This window comes from Apodemus sylvaticus, chromosome 8 (genome assembly GCF_947179515.1).
Source record: "Apodemus sylvaticus chromosome 8, mApoSyl1.1, whole genome shotgun sequence".
Taxonomy (NCBI): Eukaryota; Metazoa; Chordata; class Mammalia; order Rodentia; family Muridae; genus Apodemus; species Apodemus sylvaticus.
The window spans coordinates 25,948,897-25,968,894 of NC_067479.1; the positions used below are offsets into that span (position 1 = coordinate 25,948,897).

A 19,998-nucleotide genomic window follows, 5' to 3' on the forward strand; every position below is an offset into this window, starting at 1 on the left:
GATTTAATTTTATCACTAAATCAAAGCACACGTATGCCAACTTTTATGCTATTAGCAAGTTTCACACCTCCAAGCCAAAAAATTGTCATAATAGAGAAAAGAAAATTAAAATGAAGAGTCATGTCTTTAGGGAGATAGGTTGTAAGCTCAATAAGCTCAGAAAACCAGGACTTGCCTTCAGTGACTGGATCAGAGAAGCTCTCCAACAGCTAGGGAGTGAGCCATCTCTTAGAAACGGCATAGAGTTTAAGGTAATTAATTACATGGTGGCTATGGATTCTCCACTCTCCTAACGAGAAAGTAAAAGGACCCAGAAGTGTGACTTCTACTAAGAATAAGTTCTTATGGTGGCAATTATAAAATTATAAATTATGATTTGTCTATTCCTTATGATATAAGACATTGGAAGTCTAACAGAATTCTTCACAAAATAGTAAAGGTTGTGGAATGTACAATTTAAGTTGTACCTGTTCCCAGTCCTCCAAGACTGTATGAGATACCAGCAAAAACTCAGTAAATATTTATAGAAGAGATATGTCATCATGAGAATGAAAAAAAGAAAAAATATCAGTGTCCAGCACTATGTGGTGGTGTGGATGTGTAGGAATCCTGTGGCCAGAACCGACCTACAGCCTCAAACTCCAAACTGAAAAAGAATCTTCCCTTGTGTTGTGAACCAGAAGAAAACTCAGCATAAAGGCCAGCCAGCTTCTTCCCACCCGATCGAAGGCCCTCCCACTAACGTGCCTTATATCCCAGCCACGTACCATGGTTTTTCATGAAGCTACACTGCATTCATGCTTGCAGAAAGGGTCTTTGGAAAGAAGCCATTGGCTCAGTGATTCCTTTTCTGTGGAGGTCACAAGCAACTTAGAAAGCCTCTTCTACTTTCTTACTCTGTCCATAACGTCTTCTCTGGGTGTCTCGCTGCTGCATCCAGGTCTGGGACCCAGCTTCTGAGTATTGGCAGGACACATCCTTACCCTCCCCAAGGCTACTTACTACTGCTTATACCAGTGAACCATCTGGAGTCTCTGGGTTCTTGTTTCTGCACTATCCTTGAGTATCTTTAATTTCACAGTACTTACTCTTAAGGATTAGTATTTGTATTACATTTTAGATAATTGATATAATGTGGGTGTTAATGGCTTCTGGAGCTGGACTCCTTTGAACGAGAAGCATTCCTAAGGTTTTCACAGGGTCATAATGAAAAGACCGTCCTAGTTGGTCCTTTCTTATGCTTTTGTAATAGATTGTAAAATATTTTATCTGTGGACATATGGTAAAGAGGACTTTAATTGGACCTGGATAGTTAATTAGAATCAGCAATGCGTCTCATATAATATATTAAATAGTTATGCTAGTTGCGTTTCCCAGTAAAAGAAATTATGTCTGCCTGCCCCCACCCCTCGACCCGCGCTGCGGCTAACCTCATCAACACTGTACTACCATAAAATCTGGAAACTGTGGAGTATGGATAATCCCACTATAAACTGTAATAAAAATTACCCTTCCAGACTCAATATTCTCTCCATTAAGTTCATAGACACTGTCTCTTTGTACATAAAGTTTTATGAAATAAATCGACCGCTACGCCTGTCTTTACCAGATAGCAAGCTGTTTTGATTTAAAGGCTGGTGAGGGTACAATCCGTTTTTCCGTGTTTGCAGTGCATGTTGAAAACATAAATTTCCTTTAACAAACCTTAAGTCGAAGGGAAAATGCTCCTCTTTCTTGCACCCTGCATTTAAGTCTCTCTTTCTGAGAAAGAATCAATGATGTATTTACTGTGGCTGGCTCATTTGTTGCAGCCATAAAAGGAAGATTTGGTTTCCCCTCTCAGCTCCCTGGCCTTAAAGGTGTATTAAGCAAAAGGAAGCTCAAATCTTAGACAGCTTTGTGGGAATTGTCTGAACCTTTCTGTGTTTAGAAGGTATTATCAGTTCCTTGATTGCGTTTTTTGTCTTCTCTGTGCTAATCTAAAGGCTCCCCTAATCATCTCTGCTGTGGTCATTGTCAGAAGTAAATGCTTTAAATCAATCCTCTACAAACACATGGACCTTTCAGACAGAGGAAGCCTTCTAGGTCCCTCACTCATAAATCCTCAAAGGACATTATTCTGGAGGAAGTCATAATGTGCTAATGAAGGTAGAAGAGGGGGCAGTTGAGGTGAAAGTTGATGAAACATAAAACTCTAGTATCACAGTAGGTAGGAATATGTCAGACCAGGAAAAGGATGGATAGAAAATGCAGAACCGAGGGTGTGTACAGAGCACAGGATAATGTTGCTATGGTGTGGGTTCTGATGCGTTTTCCCATTCTATGCTGTGTATGGTATAAAGCATGTGTGCATCACATGTGCTGTCTATGCCCTCAGCAAAGACCTAAGCTCATTACTGCTCCAAAGGCTGTTAACTCTGCTCTTAGATTTAGTTCATATGCCCAATGTGACTATAAGATTTGGCTGTGCCTATGTTTAACATAATAAATAAAAGTGGTAAAGGAGAGTAAATGAAAAGTGTATTTTTGCCACCCTTATTCTTATGACATGTGCTCTCTGAAATATTTCCTCAATAGATTTTTTTTTGTATTCCTAATAGGCACAAGAAATTACAGCATTTCACATTTTGTAGGTTTCCTTAATATATATATATATATATATATATATATATATATATATATATATATATATATATATATTTACCAGGCTACTCAGGTTCAATATTTATTATTTTCTTTGAAGCTAGTGCACAGATTAAGAATGTGACTTTTATCTGTAAGGTCACAAAGGGCAAAAGATGGAGAGTAGAAGAGATGTCAACATTATTATCAAAGTAACTACTTGATGCACCAATACAAGGAAATTCTGGATGGGAGTAAATAGGGTCACACAGGCTATTGTCCTTGGAGATATTACTTTAAAAGAGTATCTTAACTGCCTGTGAAGTAATGACCATTAGTAACAAGGGAATGATGAACTGCTATCAGTCTATTTGAAGAAGTTAGCAGAGTATGTAACAGATCTTATAAATGTATTTGCTAAATTTATTTAAACAGTAACTTTTGTTGAGTATATATTTCTTGTGGGTTACATATCATATTTTTAAAACCCACAATAACTGTCATAAAGACATTGCTGTCCATTTTTCATAGGTAAGGAAATAGAAACACCTGTGTTTCCACCCCTTAATGATTCAGCTTATAAGGGTAACATCTTGTATTACATCCTATTTTTAAAATACTTCAAAACTATTTTTCTCATTGCTTGACTGATTAAGCTTCGAATATTTAATGAATTTGTCAAGGTTAATATCCAAACCCTATTTATTTCTCGAAATGAGGTGCTATTGAACTGAATATGAAATATTGCAATTTAAAAATCACTTTTGATTCTGGTTAAGGTTTAAGATTAATAACATATGAAACATATATCTGTAGCAGCAACTGTGCATACATACATATGGACAGTATGATGCAATCCCACACAGCTAAGTATCGTCATAAGAGTGTGTGGTATTATGTGCTTCAGTTTCTCCAACAGTGCGCAGCTGGAGAACAATAGCCCCAAGCTGTAGGTTAACATTTCTAGGTGTAGGGAAATTTTGTCAAAGTGTGGTTCACTGAGTTTCAGAGACCGACATCTGTGTCATTTTTAGACATATCTGGTCCCTGCCTGAAGCTCTTTTCAGGAGGAAAATGGATACAAAGACCTACATATAACACAGACATGCTGGTTATATCTTGCCTTTCCCTGATAGTGGTTATTTTCCAAAAAGACCACAAGGGTAAAAAAAAAAGAAAAAAAGAAAGAAAGAAAGAAAGAAAGAAAGAAAGAAAGAAAGAAAGAAAGAAAGAAAGAAAGAAAGAAAGAAAGAAAGAAAGAAAAAAGAAAAAAAGAAAACCACAAAGACACAGCCAACATTTAATGTTACTGTTACAATAATATTTATTTTTCTTAGATTAATGAGTTCAATAAAGTCTTGAGCACTGTCCAATAGCTAATCATCATTAGAGCGTTAAACTTTCAGAATTGCCCAAGCCAGAGCTTATGTAGCAGATGTTTAGAAATGCTTTCTTCAGATTGGAAAATACATCTGCAAACAGATGAAGCCTGCTAGCCTCTTAATAGGAACCGACATCTTGCAGCTCCGATTTCAGTGTTGTTTCTAGATGTTTGTCATTCTTTTTTTTTTATTCGTTACATTTATCAAAGTATAAAGGACTTCACCCGTTGTCCAGTGCATGGGCATCACACTGTGTAGTAGCAGATCTTGCTGTATTCCTCAAGTGCTACCTTTCATGGAAAATAATCCACTTATCACCTAACAAATGAGTGGTAGATGCTGCCGCACTCTTTGGTGGCCTTATTGTACCCATTGGTATAATCTGCAGTAATCAAGGTAGTATAACCTCCAATTATGTGTTTTATTATCTCATTATCCACCTAGAAACTACTACAACTATTAACAGGCTTATCTTTTTTCTTCCTTGGCCAACTGTGATGTTTTTAATGCTAATCACCATCATATGCCTTTGGTATTTAAAAGCAAACACCATTTCAACAATAACTTAAAACAAGTTTTATCTTTATGATGTGGTCAGATCTGATTGATATCAATGGAAGGCTGTAACTTTTTTGGTTTGTAAATCGAAGTGCGCCACAGAATTTACTACGTTTCCACCATGTGATCTGCATTAGAAGCACTGGAAATGCAGTGGTTCTTAACAGAAGCAGGAGAACACTATAATATATTCAAAGTATTAGATAAGGCCTTATTCCAAAAATGTTACAAGAAAAATAAGTTCCATTATTATTGTTCAGTTGGCATCTGAACTGTTAATTGTAAGCATCCAACCAGGCAGTTTGCTTAGAGAGGCCTTTCATGTTTGGAAATTCAATAGTGCCTTGTCCACCAAGTACCTGGATGTGCCAGAATATGCTCATAGTAGGACTTCGTATTGTCCTTTCTATACGCTTTTATGTATTAATGTAAATATACTCATAAATATATTCATAAAGCCATAAATTTGACATGTATATATGACCATACAAGAAATATTTTAAAGAAACTGTCATGATTCATAAACTAGAGAGTTAGTTGACTTATTACAAACGTCTTACATTTTAGGCCTTGCACTGTACCATTTCAATGGGAAAAGGAGAGCTTGGTGGTGGCTCACACCTGCTATCCCGAGGATCAAGAGTTCAGAGCCACCTGAACTATATGAGTAGCTCAAGATCCCTCTGTGCTGCATGAGGGTCTGCCAAAAATGAAATGTCCATTACTGATAGAAATATGATGACTACAATGTCGGCTTATGTTTCTGGCTGCTGTCCGGTTAATTTCTCTAAACTAAATCAAAATCGAACTACCAAGATAAGACACTGAGACTCAGAAGTCTTTAGTTCCCTTTTCTTCCCCTGAGATAGGCTCTTGCTATATAATCCTAGCTGTCCTGGTTGGTACTCTCTCTGTCACCCAGGCTGGTCTCAAACTTGTTCCAGTCCCCTTGCTTAACCTTCTGAATGTTGAGATTTCAGCCGTACACTGCAAACCAATGGCTTAATTTCATTTCTTGTTTTCTCCCTTTTGCCCCACGTTTTCACATTCCTTTCTATCCATTTCAATTAATACTTCCACTACTGCACATTCCTTTTTAAAATACTTATGTAGTTTACAATAGTACCCACAGCAAGCCCACAATGAAGTGACAAATCACACCAAAGTACACAGAGACACAAGGCTGTCGGAAGCCAAGCATATACACAGATGTGGTGTCCAAAAAGAAAAAGGCCACAACGTCAGGAGGTGGATGGAGTGATTGTGACGTCGGGAAAAATCTGCTTCTGAGAAAAGCACTAGTTACAGAATCTGCATTGACCAGAACAATGGAAAGGGTGCGAACCACTGAGCTATGAGAGAGCATGGTACATCCTTAGTGGGAAAGTTCAGTGTACAAAAGGATGGATAAGTCCATATGATCGAATCAAGGGAAGAAATCAGGAAGCACATTCACAGATGCAGCTATCCTAAGCCCTTGCTGGTCTGTCACATAGACTTGTCTCACTATGCTGTCCTGCTTGCTAATTTATTTGTCTCCTTTGGTGTGATTTATCCACTTCACTATGGGTTTGCTATAGTACTGTTTGTACACTATGTGTGTAGGTAGGACAGGAATATATTATAATGAAACTACGCATTGAAAGATGCTAGGTGGTACACATTTACCACAAGCTTCAGGAAAACACAGAAAGTCGCAGCAGGTGGAGGTTGGCGTAATAGCTTTGACATCTGTCTGTGAAGGGATGGACGCAGTGAGAGGGGGAGGCAGAAGCATCAGAGGACCATTTGTGGAAAGTGGCTGATAATGTCTGAGGGCCTGGTCAGCCATCCCTTCAATAAAACAAATGGATTTTAAAGGTGCAAGAAAAGGTGAATCTAGAATATTTCTGAAGTCGTTGTTTGGGAAATGGCAACATGCTGGAAATGTTGAATGGAAAAATATTTCAATTGAAAGATCACATTGAGAATTTCAGCCAGGAAGCAGCACCACATAGAAAAGAAGACAAAGTGTGAAAGAAAACAGACAGGAATGGAAGTATTCGAAAAGATATCAATATCCACTCTAGATAAGAACCGATCACAATGTGGAACTCAACAGAGATATCTTGAAACCTGTGAAAGTTAATGGAGATGCTGAGCCTCAGAGTATTGACAGGGTACCATAAATCGAAAGGTTGACAATGGAGCAGAGGCGGTGTCAAACAGGAGGCATGAAGAACAACATCTCCTGAGGTGCTCCGTCCAAAAGTTTAAGAACGGCAGAGACTTTGAGCAATACTACATGTCAAGAAGACAAAGTGGCGGGGCTTTTCTTAAAATAAAGTTCAATAAATATTAAATTAATTTTTTTCAGAAAAATGTAGCCTATACTTTTAACTCATACAAATTTGATGAACCTAGTCATGAAGAATATGCTTTCTTTCTTCCCCCTGTCGCCTCAGACAAGATCATTCTTCCCACAGCGTCCCAAGATATCAAGCAGACTAAATCTTCTGGGTGGAATGGCCTTAGACATTAGACTCATATTTTAATCTGGTAACCTTATTCTAATTCCCAGCTACAGCATGTGCTCACATCACTGGGAACACACGTTGGCTCAGCCACTTTGGAGAATAATTTGGCAATGTACGTGAATTAAACCAAGTCCAATTTTTCAGATTATATAATGTGAAGCAGCTTGTGACAGCATTGCTGACAGTGAATATTTTGAAAACATAATTTTCTTTACTAGAATAGATAAATAATAGAGGTCCATTCAAAAAACAATCGCCCAATGTTTTGACTGTAGAGGAGTGCAATCTGTTAGGCTGCAAAAGAGTGAACCAATGAAATGAAAATGTGCGAATAGAGCTCACGTGCCAAGCTGAATGATATAAAGCAAATTAGAACGTGATATTGTCATATGTACTTTGTTAAAAGAAATGATGTGCATGCCCTTCAGTTTCTACACATGAAAGATACAGAGCCGAGTATAAGTACTGGCAGCCGTGTCAAAGGTTTCCTTGGGTATTATTTTTTGTATAAAGGTTAGATGAACTTATGTGAAAATAATGGGGAAGAAATGTTATTTATGATTTAGATTCACTACTTAACTGACGAGGCATCAAGATAGTACAGAATCAATAATGCAGAATACTATTGGATAGTACAGAATCCAGGGGGCCTTGGATGTGATGGGTTTACCACACAGGGCACAGAGGAAGGATATCTACACTCCTGACAGCAGGCAAAACCACTTGGATTATAATGAGGCATCTAAGTTCTCAGATTCATTCCGTTTGGCCTCAGGGACAGCCAGTGTTTAGTGCTGAGGCCACTCGGTAGCACTTTGCTTGAAAAGCATACCTGGATGATGTTAAGACTATAGAGCCATATGTATCCCAAATGTCAGCCACATATGCAGGCCTCTGCTCTTTATCAAGAAAAACTCTGTTTTTCTTCATTACCGCAGAAAACAAACCAATAAACCAAACTCTAGGATCCAAGTTCTGTGCTTGTTTTCTTTCAAATACAGCCGCACTCAATGGAGCAGGCAATTGCATGGGAGAGCCCAAGACCACATTTTCTCTTGTTACTCTGCCTTCTTCCAACAGAAAATCTTCTGACAGACCCAAGATGAGCTTTACCTAGAAGCTAATGCAAGTATAGAACATGTATAGGAGAACGGGAAAAGCTGGCGTAAACCTCCTCAGCTATGTGCTGCTCCAGCATAGGACCTAATAGAGCAGTGTTCTCAGAGTGCTTGTTGATTGATCTGGCCAGTCCTGACATGAGCACAGTACAACCAGGCACTCACACAAAAGTCTTTGTAAGTTGGGGTTCTGTATAAAAACAAAACAAAACAAAACAAAAAACAAAAACAAAAAAAAAAACAGAACTGATTGAATGAAATGGAATTGGATTTACTAGAGTGGCTTACAGGCTGTGTTTTTGGCTTGTCTAACAATGTCTGTCTCTGAACAGAAAGGCTAAGATCCAGTAGTTGTTCAGACTATGGAGCTAGATATCTCAGAAGTTTTCAAATAGACCTCAGAATCCTGAAGAAGTGTACTCTAATACTACAGAAGGAATGAATTTGACATTGAGAGGAAGGTCAAGCAGGCAAAAAGCAAGAGTCTCTTTCTTTTGTGTCCTTTATATCAACTGCTCCTAGAAGGTGGCTCTTTCCATCTTAAGTGATCAAAAAAAATGAAGAAGGAGGAGCAGGAGGAGAAGAAAGAGAAGAGAAGGGAGGAAGAAAGAAAGAGATAGAGAGAGAGAGGGAGAGGAAGAGAGAAGGAAGGAAGGAAGGAAGGAAGGAAGGAAGGAAGAAAGGAAGGAAGGAAGGAAGGAAGGAAGGAAGGAAGGAAGGAAGGAAGGAAGGAAGGAAGGGAGATATATAGAAAAATAAAAATCCCTCCTAGGCCAAGAATACCCAGAAGCTTAGGTGTTGGTTAATTTAATATGTAGTTCAGTTGACATCCAAGAATAGTCATACAAGTCCACCACTAGTCAACTGGACGCACAGTCATATCCTGTGTGTCGTCATGCTTAATTCTAAAATGAAAGCAATAACTGAGTCATAATTATCCATAACATATTAAAACTATCCCACATAAAACCACCAAAGCATCTATTTTGAAATAGGTGGCAATGTCCCTTTAGGGACATTGCTTTAATCTCAGACCTTAACTGTGATAACCACTGATATTATCTCGATTGATGTTGCATGGCGTGATGAGGAAGATGAAGAAGAAAACACAAGCATTCTGTATAAGCACATTCTTCACAAAGCCTGACGAACACTCTTGTTAATTTTATTCCTCATTTATAGAGCTCATCACGTGGCCTTCCCTGGTATTGATAACTCCCTTCTTCTGTCGCCCACTTTGTAATTCCTCTTTCCTCATCACGCATGTCAGCCAGTCCTGGCTCTTTTCTGGGAGGAGTGACCCCTACCTTCACTTCTCTCGCATTGTGGCAGAAATCTGACAGCCTATAGTTGCTTTGATCGTTTTAAGTAGAACTTTACCCTTACACCTTGTCTTTATCAGCAATGTTACCTGATAGGCTATGTGTGACCTCTCTCCCCTCAAGGAGCACACATAGTAATAATAATGATAAAGATGTAACATATACATGTTTTCAACTACAGTATATAGAAGTACAAATGTGTCACAGAAATACACAAATACAAAGTACAGCTCTTTCAAAGCAGGCATTACATTTACCTAGGAGATAACTAAACGTCCCATCCTGTGGGTGGGTTTGTATTGGGTGGACTGCATGTGGAAGGAAATCACATGCTAAAGATGGGTCAAAGGGCATCCATGGTAGGAACTAGGAATGTATGAGTAGTTGAAGAATGGATTGGGGAGGACTGTTGGACTTTATTTATTAGAAGACAGGAAACAGTCAAGTGTTTCAAGGTGGAGAGCATTTTAGAAAAGGCTTGTGCACATTGTTTCCTAGATAGATCTTATATGGGGCAGATGGATGCAGTGGGATTCTGAAGGTGTTCAGGGAAAAAAGGGGGGCGTGACTCCAGGAAAAGCTGTAGGTCAAAACGATGAGTAGCTGATATGAGGTCAGACAACCGAAGAGCACACACGCAGGGACCCTTGGCTCCAGCCGCATATGTAGCAGAGGATGGCCATATCTGGCATCAATGGGAGGAGAGGCCCTTGGCCCTGTGAAGGCTTGATGCCCCAGTGTAGGGGAATGCCAGGGTAGGGAGGTGGGAGTGCGTGGATGGGTGGGGAGCACCCTCATAGAAGCAGGGAGGGGAGATGGGAGAGAGGGGTTCAGGAAGGCAGTGGAAGTACAAACCTTTAATCCCTGCATTTGGGAGGCAGGCAGGCAGATCTCTGGGTTTAAGACAAAGCTTGGTCTATAGAGAGAGTTCTAGGAAGCCAGGAATACACAAAGAAACCCTATCTCAAAAAACAATTCAGGGCTCTCCAAATTCAACTATATCTTCTGCTCAGCTGCTTATCCAAATTCAATAAATTAAAAATGAACCAGAAATAGGAGCAATATAATAATGAATATCTTAAATCAATTTAAGCAGAAACATAAATATAGATGTTAGGAGATGATGGAAAATCCTTAAAATTGGGGTCAGATTCATTTGTTCTCCATAAGATCTCTATCAAGAAGATAATGCCTACTTTTTGCTTTGGTTTTACAACTTTATTTAAATTAACCCTTCAGCAATTTCCAAAAGAAAGAAATTATGTCAGACCAGAGACCATTGAAGCGAGTGCTGGTGTGGACCCTAGAACAGGGGATTGCTCAATTGAAATTAAGAAATGTGATAGAAGGGTAGCACTCGAGATGAGTTTTTGATGTCCTCGTGGTGAAATGGTCCAGCAGGATGTTGAAAGATGAGCTGCAGTTCAGAAATGAGGTCACAGCTTGAGAATGTGAATCCAGTCATCACGAAGTTGTGTGACACTGTAGGGACACTCCTCAGCCGAGAAATGGAAGGCACAGGGCACAGGTAACGAAGCCTAAAGGCCAACCATTGGACACTTGATGAGTGTTATGGAAAAAAATGTCTCAGGAAACTGCAGGAAAAACAGTCCTAGGAACCACAGACACCAGTGCTTAGTGGGTAGTCCATGACCAAGTTAGTAAAGCTGTCTCAAAAGAGCCTTTGCTAAAAATATGGAAAACCACATAGATTTTCTGTCAGTTTCTCCTCAGATCATAGCACTAAACTGACCAAATGAAAAAAAATTAAACAAGGGTAGATGAATAAAATTTTATTCATGAAACAAGTGGTAACTCCCCCACGCCTTAATTTGCCTATCCCTTGAGCCATAGGAGGCAGAGGGTTATAAGAGAAACATGGGCTTGAAAACGCAGAGAGCGAGTCTACATTGCTGAGTGTCCCGCACGGGACCCACGGTGCTGTCATGGAGAAGTGGGCCCCCCACAGGGGAACTCTACAGACATGACGGGATTATTTTTAAGACAATCTTAGTGGAAGCCATTATGCTGTCAAGTATTCAGATAGGAATCAGGAAGAAAATGAATAAAATTGCATATTCTATCTAGATAGTAGAAGCATCTCTGGATATGAAAAACTGATGGAACTTTTAAGTCTCCATGTGGGGTTGTGTGCTGACACACAGCTCCTTCTCTGTAGAGGCAGACTCACTAGAAATGGCAAAGGTAAAGCAACTGAGAGGCATGGAGTCACAGGAGCCTGGTAAGCAGACGGCACCCTGGTGGGCAGGTCCTGATTTTGGAGCTTGCCATCACTGTGATCCGTGCTTTATTTATTTATTTTAGGGTATTTCTCTTATCAGGTCCTGATGCACCAGAAAAGCGCATCTATTTGAACAACACAAAATCTGAAAAGCAAAGGAATTCCATTGTACAAAAGCAGTGCAAAGGCCACCCTTCACAGCACACAGAGCTGTCCTGGGTTTAACTGGGTACACTGTGTAGACAGTGTGAACTAGTGACCGAAGATGGAATGGTCAGTGCAGGTTTTGAAGACCATTAATACTGGCATCGATGATTCCCAAAGTGTGGGTCTCCACCTTGACACCCAGGCTGGGGTCCTTAGCAGAGACCATAATTCGGTGCATGAATTCTACTCAGTACCCTCCAGGGACTTCCCTTCTTAGCCAGAGCTGTTCTGCCCCACAAATACTTCCCTCTTCTTTAGTCCACGCCTTTCTTTCTTCCTGTGTTAGCTCCAACTGTTTCTTGCTACTGATGGGAAGTCCAGGCATCTAGGTCACACAGCCAGCTGGGAGCAATTGCATCTGTTGTTGGCTGTCCTTAGGATGACCCTTACCCCAAATAAAAACAAAACAGCTCATGTGCAAGCATCTTTCTACCCCGCCAGGTTCCCGTTCCTATCTAATCATTCCCAGGATAGCTTTCCTCGATTCCATTGCTTCTTTTCTCACTTACATGTACACGGCTTATAATCTTCTTACCACTGCTACCATAGTCACTGCCCGTGTGCAGTTGGGCTTTAGTCTGCCTGAGTCACTGACCTCTCACTAACCCTTAGAAGGGCGTCCGGCCCCTGTAGCCGTCCTGTAAAGCGCCTGTTAAGTCAGTACATAAATGGATGTCTGTATCAAGAGAAGTAACATCCTTGATAAGTTTTCTTATCTCAGTCGTGCCTCCATTAGGTTTTTGTCTAAACTGGACAAAGTGAAATTTGCTTCAGTGGCATATTCCTGGAGACGGTGATGGTTCAGAAGTAATGTTTCACATTGTGGTTGAAGAAGTAGTTAAGGATTGCCAGGGTTAGCAGTGTGATCATTGACTGCTGATAACCAGGCTAGCAACTGCTAACATATTACTTACCTCCTTAACTTCCACTTTCAGAAATGAGGTCCACTAGGCAATATCAGTGGGGGGAATTCAGGATGAACAATGTGAAATCAATCGCCTAAAGTCGGCTAGTTGCAAGTGATATGATCAGAGGTCACCACCTATTTTCTCATGCCGGAGATGAGTTTCCATGCTAGGTCTCTGCAAGTCCTTTTTGAAATAATTACTGCTTAGACTATGTTAAGGCAGAAGAACCTGCTACCCCAAGAGATTGGATATTCCTAAAACAGAATCCTCACGAGCCATTCGTGTCCCTTTCCTGCCCTTCATTCTAACTTAGGCAGTAGTTTTCCTGGAAGCCAGCTTTTCCCTAAGTGATTAAGTTTTGGCCTTAGTGAGGTGAACAAGTTTGCAGGGCAGGCAGTATGAGTGGCTGAAAGAGAAAACACAACCCACTAGTCACTAGTACTGTGACCATTGCCCACCCAGCTGCCATGTCATACGCTTACCAGATATGGGTACTTTCTCTTTTCTGCTCCAATTGTTAGGAAGGGGATTCTGCACCTCTTCCTGATATCTGGTTTTTTGTTTTGTTTTGTTTTTGTTTTTTTTTTTTTTGGTTTTGTTTGTTTGTTTGTTTTTTTTACATGATGCTCACAAGGAAACCCAGAGTCATATGCTTATTAGGGAAAAGCTTTACCAGTCAACCACATACTCCTGACCCCCATTTTCACTGTTGTTTTTAAGGACATAATTAGTCCTTATGTTTTAAGGTATGTTCAAAGATTGTTTTATTATATACATTTACTAAGGTCATCTATGACAAACTTTATAAGCAAAGGCACACATAGACAGGTTATCTTCAACTGAAGTGTATAATCTATTGATAGGGCTCTGGCTGTGAAAACAGGTGGTTAAAGGAACACGTGCTCAGGTGAAATGTGTCAATGTCAGTCGACTGACATATAGAACTTTGGGCGACTGCACACTCAAAAGAGCCATCTAATGAACTTGCTGCCAAGAACACTGCTGAGAGAAGAAGCAGCTGGGAGTTTGACTTGGCAGTAGGCTCTACCCTGTGCCCGACAGAGTGAGGGAATGTTTCCTGAGCGACGGTCAGGCTCTGAGATGGCGCTTCCCACAAGGCAACACCTGGAAATACCTGAGACGGGTTTTAACTGAAAAGCAGAAAGTGCAGATGAGCAGGTGCAGTTTCGAGTTCACTTTTGGTTTTTGTCACTGAACGCAAGACGGCCGTTGGCAAAAAGAACTCGAAGGACTAGGCCGACTTGCTGTTGTTGGCCTACATCACTGATAAGACATCACCATCACCGCTGAATTACGTAGATTAAGCAGTAACTGTCATGTGTGGTCCTATTTCCGTGAGTCAGAATTCGTAAAGGGTTTAGACAGAGTTTTTACACTGGCCCCATCTGAGGTGCTGGCACAGATGTGGTCTTCTGGTGGCTGGAATGTGAAGAGCGAGTGAAACCCAGACAAGTTACGAGCTCGGGGCGTGGCCAGCTAAGCAGTGCATCTCTTCTAAGTCGGTCCAAGCTCCTTCCCATGGTAACTTGTTCTCAGAGTAGAAGCCCAAAGCAGCAAGTTCTTTTCATGCCCTAGCTTCTGTTGCATTTACCGATGTACATTAGCCATAACAAGACATAGAGTCCAGCAGGGCCTCTGTTAGAAGTGGCCATATAAGGGTGTGGCACAGCACATTCTGCCTATTACAAATAGTAATTGAAAGTCAGTCTGCTCAACTTCAAGTGGGATTTTCTTCCTAGGATTTGTCCAGAACATGTCTGACTCTACAGAACTGAGTTTCTCCAAACATCCCAATCCATCTTTTCAGTTTTTTCAAATGTGTAAAATCTTAAATATGAGTGTGTGTGTGTGTGTGTGTGTGTGTGTGTGTGTGTGTGTACATGCACGTGCATATTCACATACATGTTTATGGAAAGATTGGATCTTACAAAGTAATATTTGTTGACTTAAAAGTCATCTTGTAGACCAGATTGGCCTTGCACTCACAGATATACTGGTATTTCTACCTCCTGAGTGCTAGAAAAGGTATATACTATCATGCCAAAGATAAATTATTTTCAACTATAGATCATGTCTTGCTCTCTTAACTTAGAGAACTCTGTATGTGTGTATATGTGTGAATGTGTAAATGTGAGGGGGGAAGGGAAGGAGAGGGAGAGAGGGAGGGAGTATGAGAGGGTATGTATTTTCTAGTTGCCAAAGAAACCTTTGCATTCTCCTAAATGAGTGCCAAGATAGTTAGACCTTTCTATGTGGGCTTAGATGTGCAAAGACTAATGGAGGTTAACTGGATGAGCTGTCCCTATTCCACATTTAATAAAAATAGAGTGGAATTATGCAAGTATGTAGATAAGCTAATCATCTGACCTAATCAGCAATGCAAATTTTAGGAAGCCTTTCTGATTATTTTCTCAGCTTGGCTGAGGGTATGAGTATGAAGAATTTCCCAGCATGGTGGAAGCAGATGTATTTCATAATATTTATTGAAAATATTGGAAAGAAGTCCTCAAGCACGATCCTCCTGAAAAGTGCATCCAAACAGATACCTCCTTTAGCATATTTTGTACTTAAGATTCGCTATAAAGATCACACAATGTACATGATCCTGTACCACCTCTCTACGTTTTCTGGTATGTTTCATACGACTAGACTTGACCTTCATCCTCTTGCATAACCACGTGCAGCCTCCTCAAGTTCTATTTTTGTGTTTGAGAGCTCCAGGGGCTTTTGTTTTTGTTTTTTGTTTTTTTAAAAGAAAATGGCACTGTGATAAAGAGTACTCTCTGTTCTTTGGTTAGCTGATCATATGATACCTTGGCAAAGATATCATTGTATATAAGGCTTCAGCAACTTTCAGTGGACTACTGTTAACATTACAGGTACATATATAGAGGCTTGCAATTAGGAGTTGGAAGCCTAGATGGAGTTGCTAATAATTTTCTTGGCTGGCTTTGAATAGTTATAGTCATTAAATGAATCACGCTAGAACAGAATTACCCAAAAGGAAACCATCTATGAGTTCCTAGCTAAAATATTTATATCTTCCATAAGTCCTATGCTTTCCATCCTATGAGCTGTTTAATATCTTCCCAGGATAGCCGTGTACTGCTGAACAGTGCTTCCATCAACAATAGATGGCATGTACAATAGTAGTCCCACAAAACTGGATCTTATGTGCCTTGGTAATCATGTTAGGTTGTGTAGCATATTCTATAATGTACACACAAGAATGGACTCACTTAACAGCACATGAACTAGAATCTGTGCCACTAAGTAACATGAGGGACATATTGCTTGTAATGTAAGTTTCATGGAGCCAGCTTATTGGGTAGAGCCAATGAATCTTAATAATGTACCATTAGATTGCCTGAACAGTCAAGCTGTGTTATTAGTTTGAAATAGAACCCCATGCTTCACACTACGATTCCCCATCATCCTAATTTGGGGGCATGTTTTCTACTGACTTGATGGCTCTTTGTTGTTTTTGTCTTTGTGTGCCTGTTTGGTCCTGTGCTATATTCTGATTGGCCATTGTTCTGGGTCCTGTGCTATATGTTCTGGTTGGTTATTGGTGTGATCATCCATGGCATCTGAGCAAGTGAATTCTGCATGACATCACCCTCAGCCTGAACTCATAGGATAGTGAGTTGCTTTATTTGAGGACAAGGTTAGAGAATATAGGTGATCCAGTGTGTATCTGTGTATCACTGTCAGTGACTTTGAAACTAGAACATTTTTATTCACCCAAACACCGTATCGTGGAAACACCCCCCCCCTTTGTCTAAAATCTTAACTCTCCAGGTAAAATTTTCAATCTTTTCACAGTTGACATTTTAGAACAATAAAGTTTTTATTGTGGATGACTGACTCTCTAGAGTATTGTAGGATATTTAGCAGTGTCCTTGACTTCTTATCTACAATATGGCAGTAACATTCTTATATACTGAAGAGAACCCCAGCTCTCAAGTCATGACAAAGTGCCCAGAATCTCTGGGTGGAGAGCAAATGAGGAATTTATCCATATTAAAAGACTATGATTGTGGAGTATTTGAATCACATCATATATTTACTCAGATATCCCCTTTCACAAAGAGCATTTGTTCTTGCATGAAGACAGAAGCAAAAGGTGTATGAGCTACATTAGCATTCTCCAGATGCAACAAACACCAGTTCCTTCAGTTGGGTTAGTGTTTCTAGCCACTTTGGAAATACTGTATGCAACCACAGTTGCCTCTTCCTGGCTGAAACATGGTAAAACATCAGCATTTCCTTGGTAGTCTATGATGCACAGGTCAAAGATAAATTATTTGAAAAATAAAAGGCATCTTTTCGCTCAACTGTATCCAAATGTCATGCTAACCATAATTTTAAATATGCTTGTACCCAACTGCAATTGTGATCTTGATTTGAAATTTAGCTGTACCCAAATGTCATTGTAACCTTGATATGAAGTACATTTTTACCTTCCTTTGCAAACAGTGGTGCTTTGGGGAAGTCGTTCTTAGGCACTTTGGAGGAACAATGATCTGAATTGGAGCTGAGTGGCTTGGAATCATGGGTTTTAACCCTTGAGTAAGGGCATTGTTTCATGGAGGAGATGTGACTGTTTTCTTAGACAAGAGAGTGATGAAGGCAATTCTAGACAATGACTGCTAAAGCTAATCATGGGGGGGGGGGAATGGTATCAAACTCTAATTTTAAGAAGTCTGTGTTGTATTACACTACATTTCTCATTGAAATACTTCCTTGGCCCCAGTCAACAGGATCAGAACATCAGCTTCTCACTTTGAGAAGTTCATGGTAGGAGGAGAATCAGATTTGGAAATGTCTTTTTAAAAGCCGTCATCAGGATAGAGGTGGGAGCACACTTTCCAACACACATAAAGAGATATTAGAAATGTGTGACATTTCCAGCTCTACCACTTTTATGTAATCATGTTTCCGTTCCACCTGAAGCAGTGGTAAACTGTGAGGTAACAATTTACTAAAAAAGAAAAGACCTGAAACTTTATTTTAGTCATGTCAACTTCGTTCTTTTTTTAACCTCCTATGAGAGCGTGAAACAGCCATCCCTCCTCTACCTCATGCCCTCTCTCTTCCAGGGAAAGTGCTAACAAAGTGACATGACCAGGAGTCTGGCAGCAGAAGAAAGCAGACAGTGAAGCCAGCGAGTGAAATGGTTTGCTCAGGCGCTACACAAATAGCACTGCGCGCACCAGGGTGACAATATTAAAATGTACTAATGTTGATGGCTTCTAGGAGCTTACCTGGAACTCTTGCGATCTAATGTAGGTATTGTGAATAAGGGACAGGTGTCTGTGAGTGATCAGCACACAAAACACCAATCCCTGCAGTGTCTAGGAGTCTGCTTGCAGGAAATGCACAGGAGAGTTATTCTGGGCTCGACATTGGTTGAGCTGGAAGTTCAGTTCTGCACACTAATTGTAATTCATTATATATGCCTTTTCTTCCCAGCACAAATGGAGCCCCGAGGCCTATCTCCCAGACAGAGTAAAAGTGACAGTGATGATGATGACCTGCCAAATGTGACCTTAGATAGCGTTAATGAGACCGGATCCACGGCCCTTTCCATAGCCAGAGCAGTACAAGAGTAAGTACCACATTCTCAGGGTGGAGCAAACGTCTCAAGGTGATCGGTCAATGGATATCAGGACCGAAGCGTCGGTTTAGCTCTGCACTGGCAGACGTGACCTGTCTGTCCATTTGGGCTGCATGCTGTGGGAGCAGGTTAGGGTGAAGAATGGACTGTCTCGAAAGAGTGGGGAAGTCCTGTTCTGCCAAGTGTCACCTCTGGGCGTCTTTTCAGACACCCCTTGCACCTTTCCTTTCTGGAAAACAAAATGGTTTTTTTTTTGGAGTATCTGTCTCCAGTTATCACCATAACTACGTATATACAATGTAGGGGCAATAGAATGTTTCAATAATCCTTAATTTGGTTTTTATTATGATTTTTAAAAAATAATTTTAAAAATTCTGTTTGGATTATATGTGTGTATGATATACACACTGTGTATATCACATGTGTATATACACGACTGTGGGACTTGTGGAGGACAGAAGAGATCATCTAATCCCTTGGAGGGTGAGTTACAGAAAGTTCTGTGTGAGCTGCCAGTCCTGGTACTGTGTAGGTATACACAGCAAGAGCACTATACGCTTTAACCACTGGTCCATCTCTCTAGCCCCTCCTCTTATTTGATAGGAAACTACAGAACAGCTTTATGGGAGATTTAAATTAGCAGGACACTGTGTTAGTACTTTGGAAAATAGGAATCATGAAAACCTTTCCAAGGGATTTTTTTCCCCTCTCTTTGTTTTCTTTCAATCAGACCATGGGATTAGAAATCAACTTTCACGTGTAGAAATCACCTGACTTTGTATGGTGTCAGCTCTTTAGAATAGTACCTGCACTACTCCATGCATACTTTCCAGTAGAATGTTATGTTTGGCCTTGTAAGATAGAACTGACACAACCGTGTGTATTTAAAACATGTAAGTCACAGATGCGATATGCTTTAGGACTGTGGCATGGTTGCAGTCAGGTTAATTCTGGTGCTTTTCATCTTTCTGAATGCCTTTTTGTTTGTTTCTGTTGAGAATCCTTACGGTGGACTTTTTATTTTATTTATTTTATCTGTGTATGGGTGCTTTGCCTATAGGAATGTATATAAACGTGTATATCCATACACCACATGTATTCCTGGTACCTGCAGAGGATGGAATCACTATTTGATACTCTGGAATAAGAGTGATAGGTGGTTGTGAGCCACTATGTAATGGTTTGGAGCTGGACCCTGGTTGTCTGTAAGACCAGCAGGCACTCCTAACCATTGACCTACCTTTCCAGCCTGAGAGCTAAATTTCACTTGACAGTCTTTCCACACCCCAGCTCTTGCAACCTACCGTCCTACTGTGTACTTCTATGTTCAATTTGATTAACTCCACAAATTAGTGGGTGTTTGTTGATAGGCTTTGCAGATGCAGGTTCATGCTACAGTATTTTGTATAAAAATATAAGTCCTTGAAACTTTTCCGAAAAAAAAATGTGCATGCACATTAAGGGTTGCGAGATTTATTATTC

The 19,998-nt window shown here is 40.2% G+C and overlaps 1 protein-coding gene across 8 annotated transcripts in view; it reads left to right on the forward strand.

Annotated features, from left to right (window-relative positions):
- The window catches only part of Klf12 (KLF transcription factor 12), a 409,277-nt gene that overhangs the window by 273,310 nt on the left and 115,969 nt on the right, over nucleotides 1–19,998 (forward strand). For all 8 annotated transcript variants that reach the window (XM_052190795.1, XM_052190787.1, XM_052190791.1 and 5 more), the window contains one exon: nucleotides 18,372–18,507. In XM_052190795.1, the coding sequence (XP_052046755.1) occupies nucleotides 18,372–18,507 (136 nt within the window). The remainder of the gene's footprint in view (nucleotides 1–18,371; nucleotides 18,508–19,998) is intronic.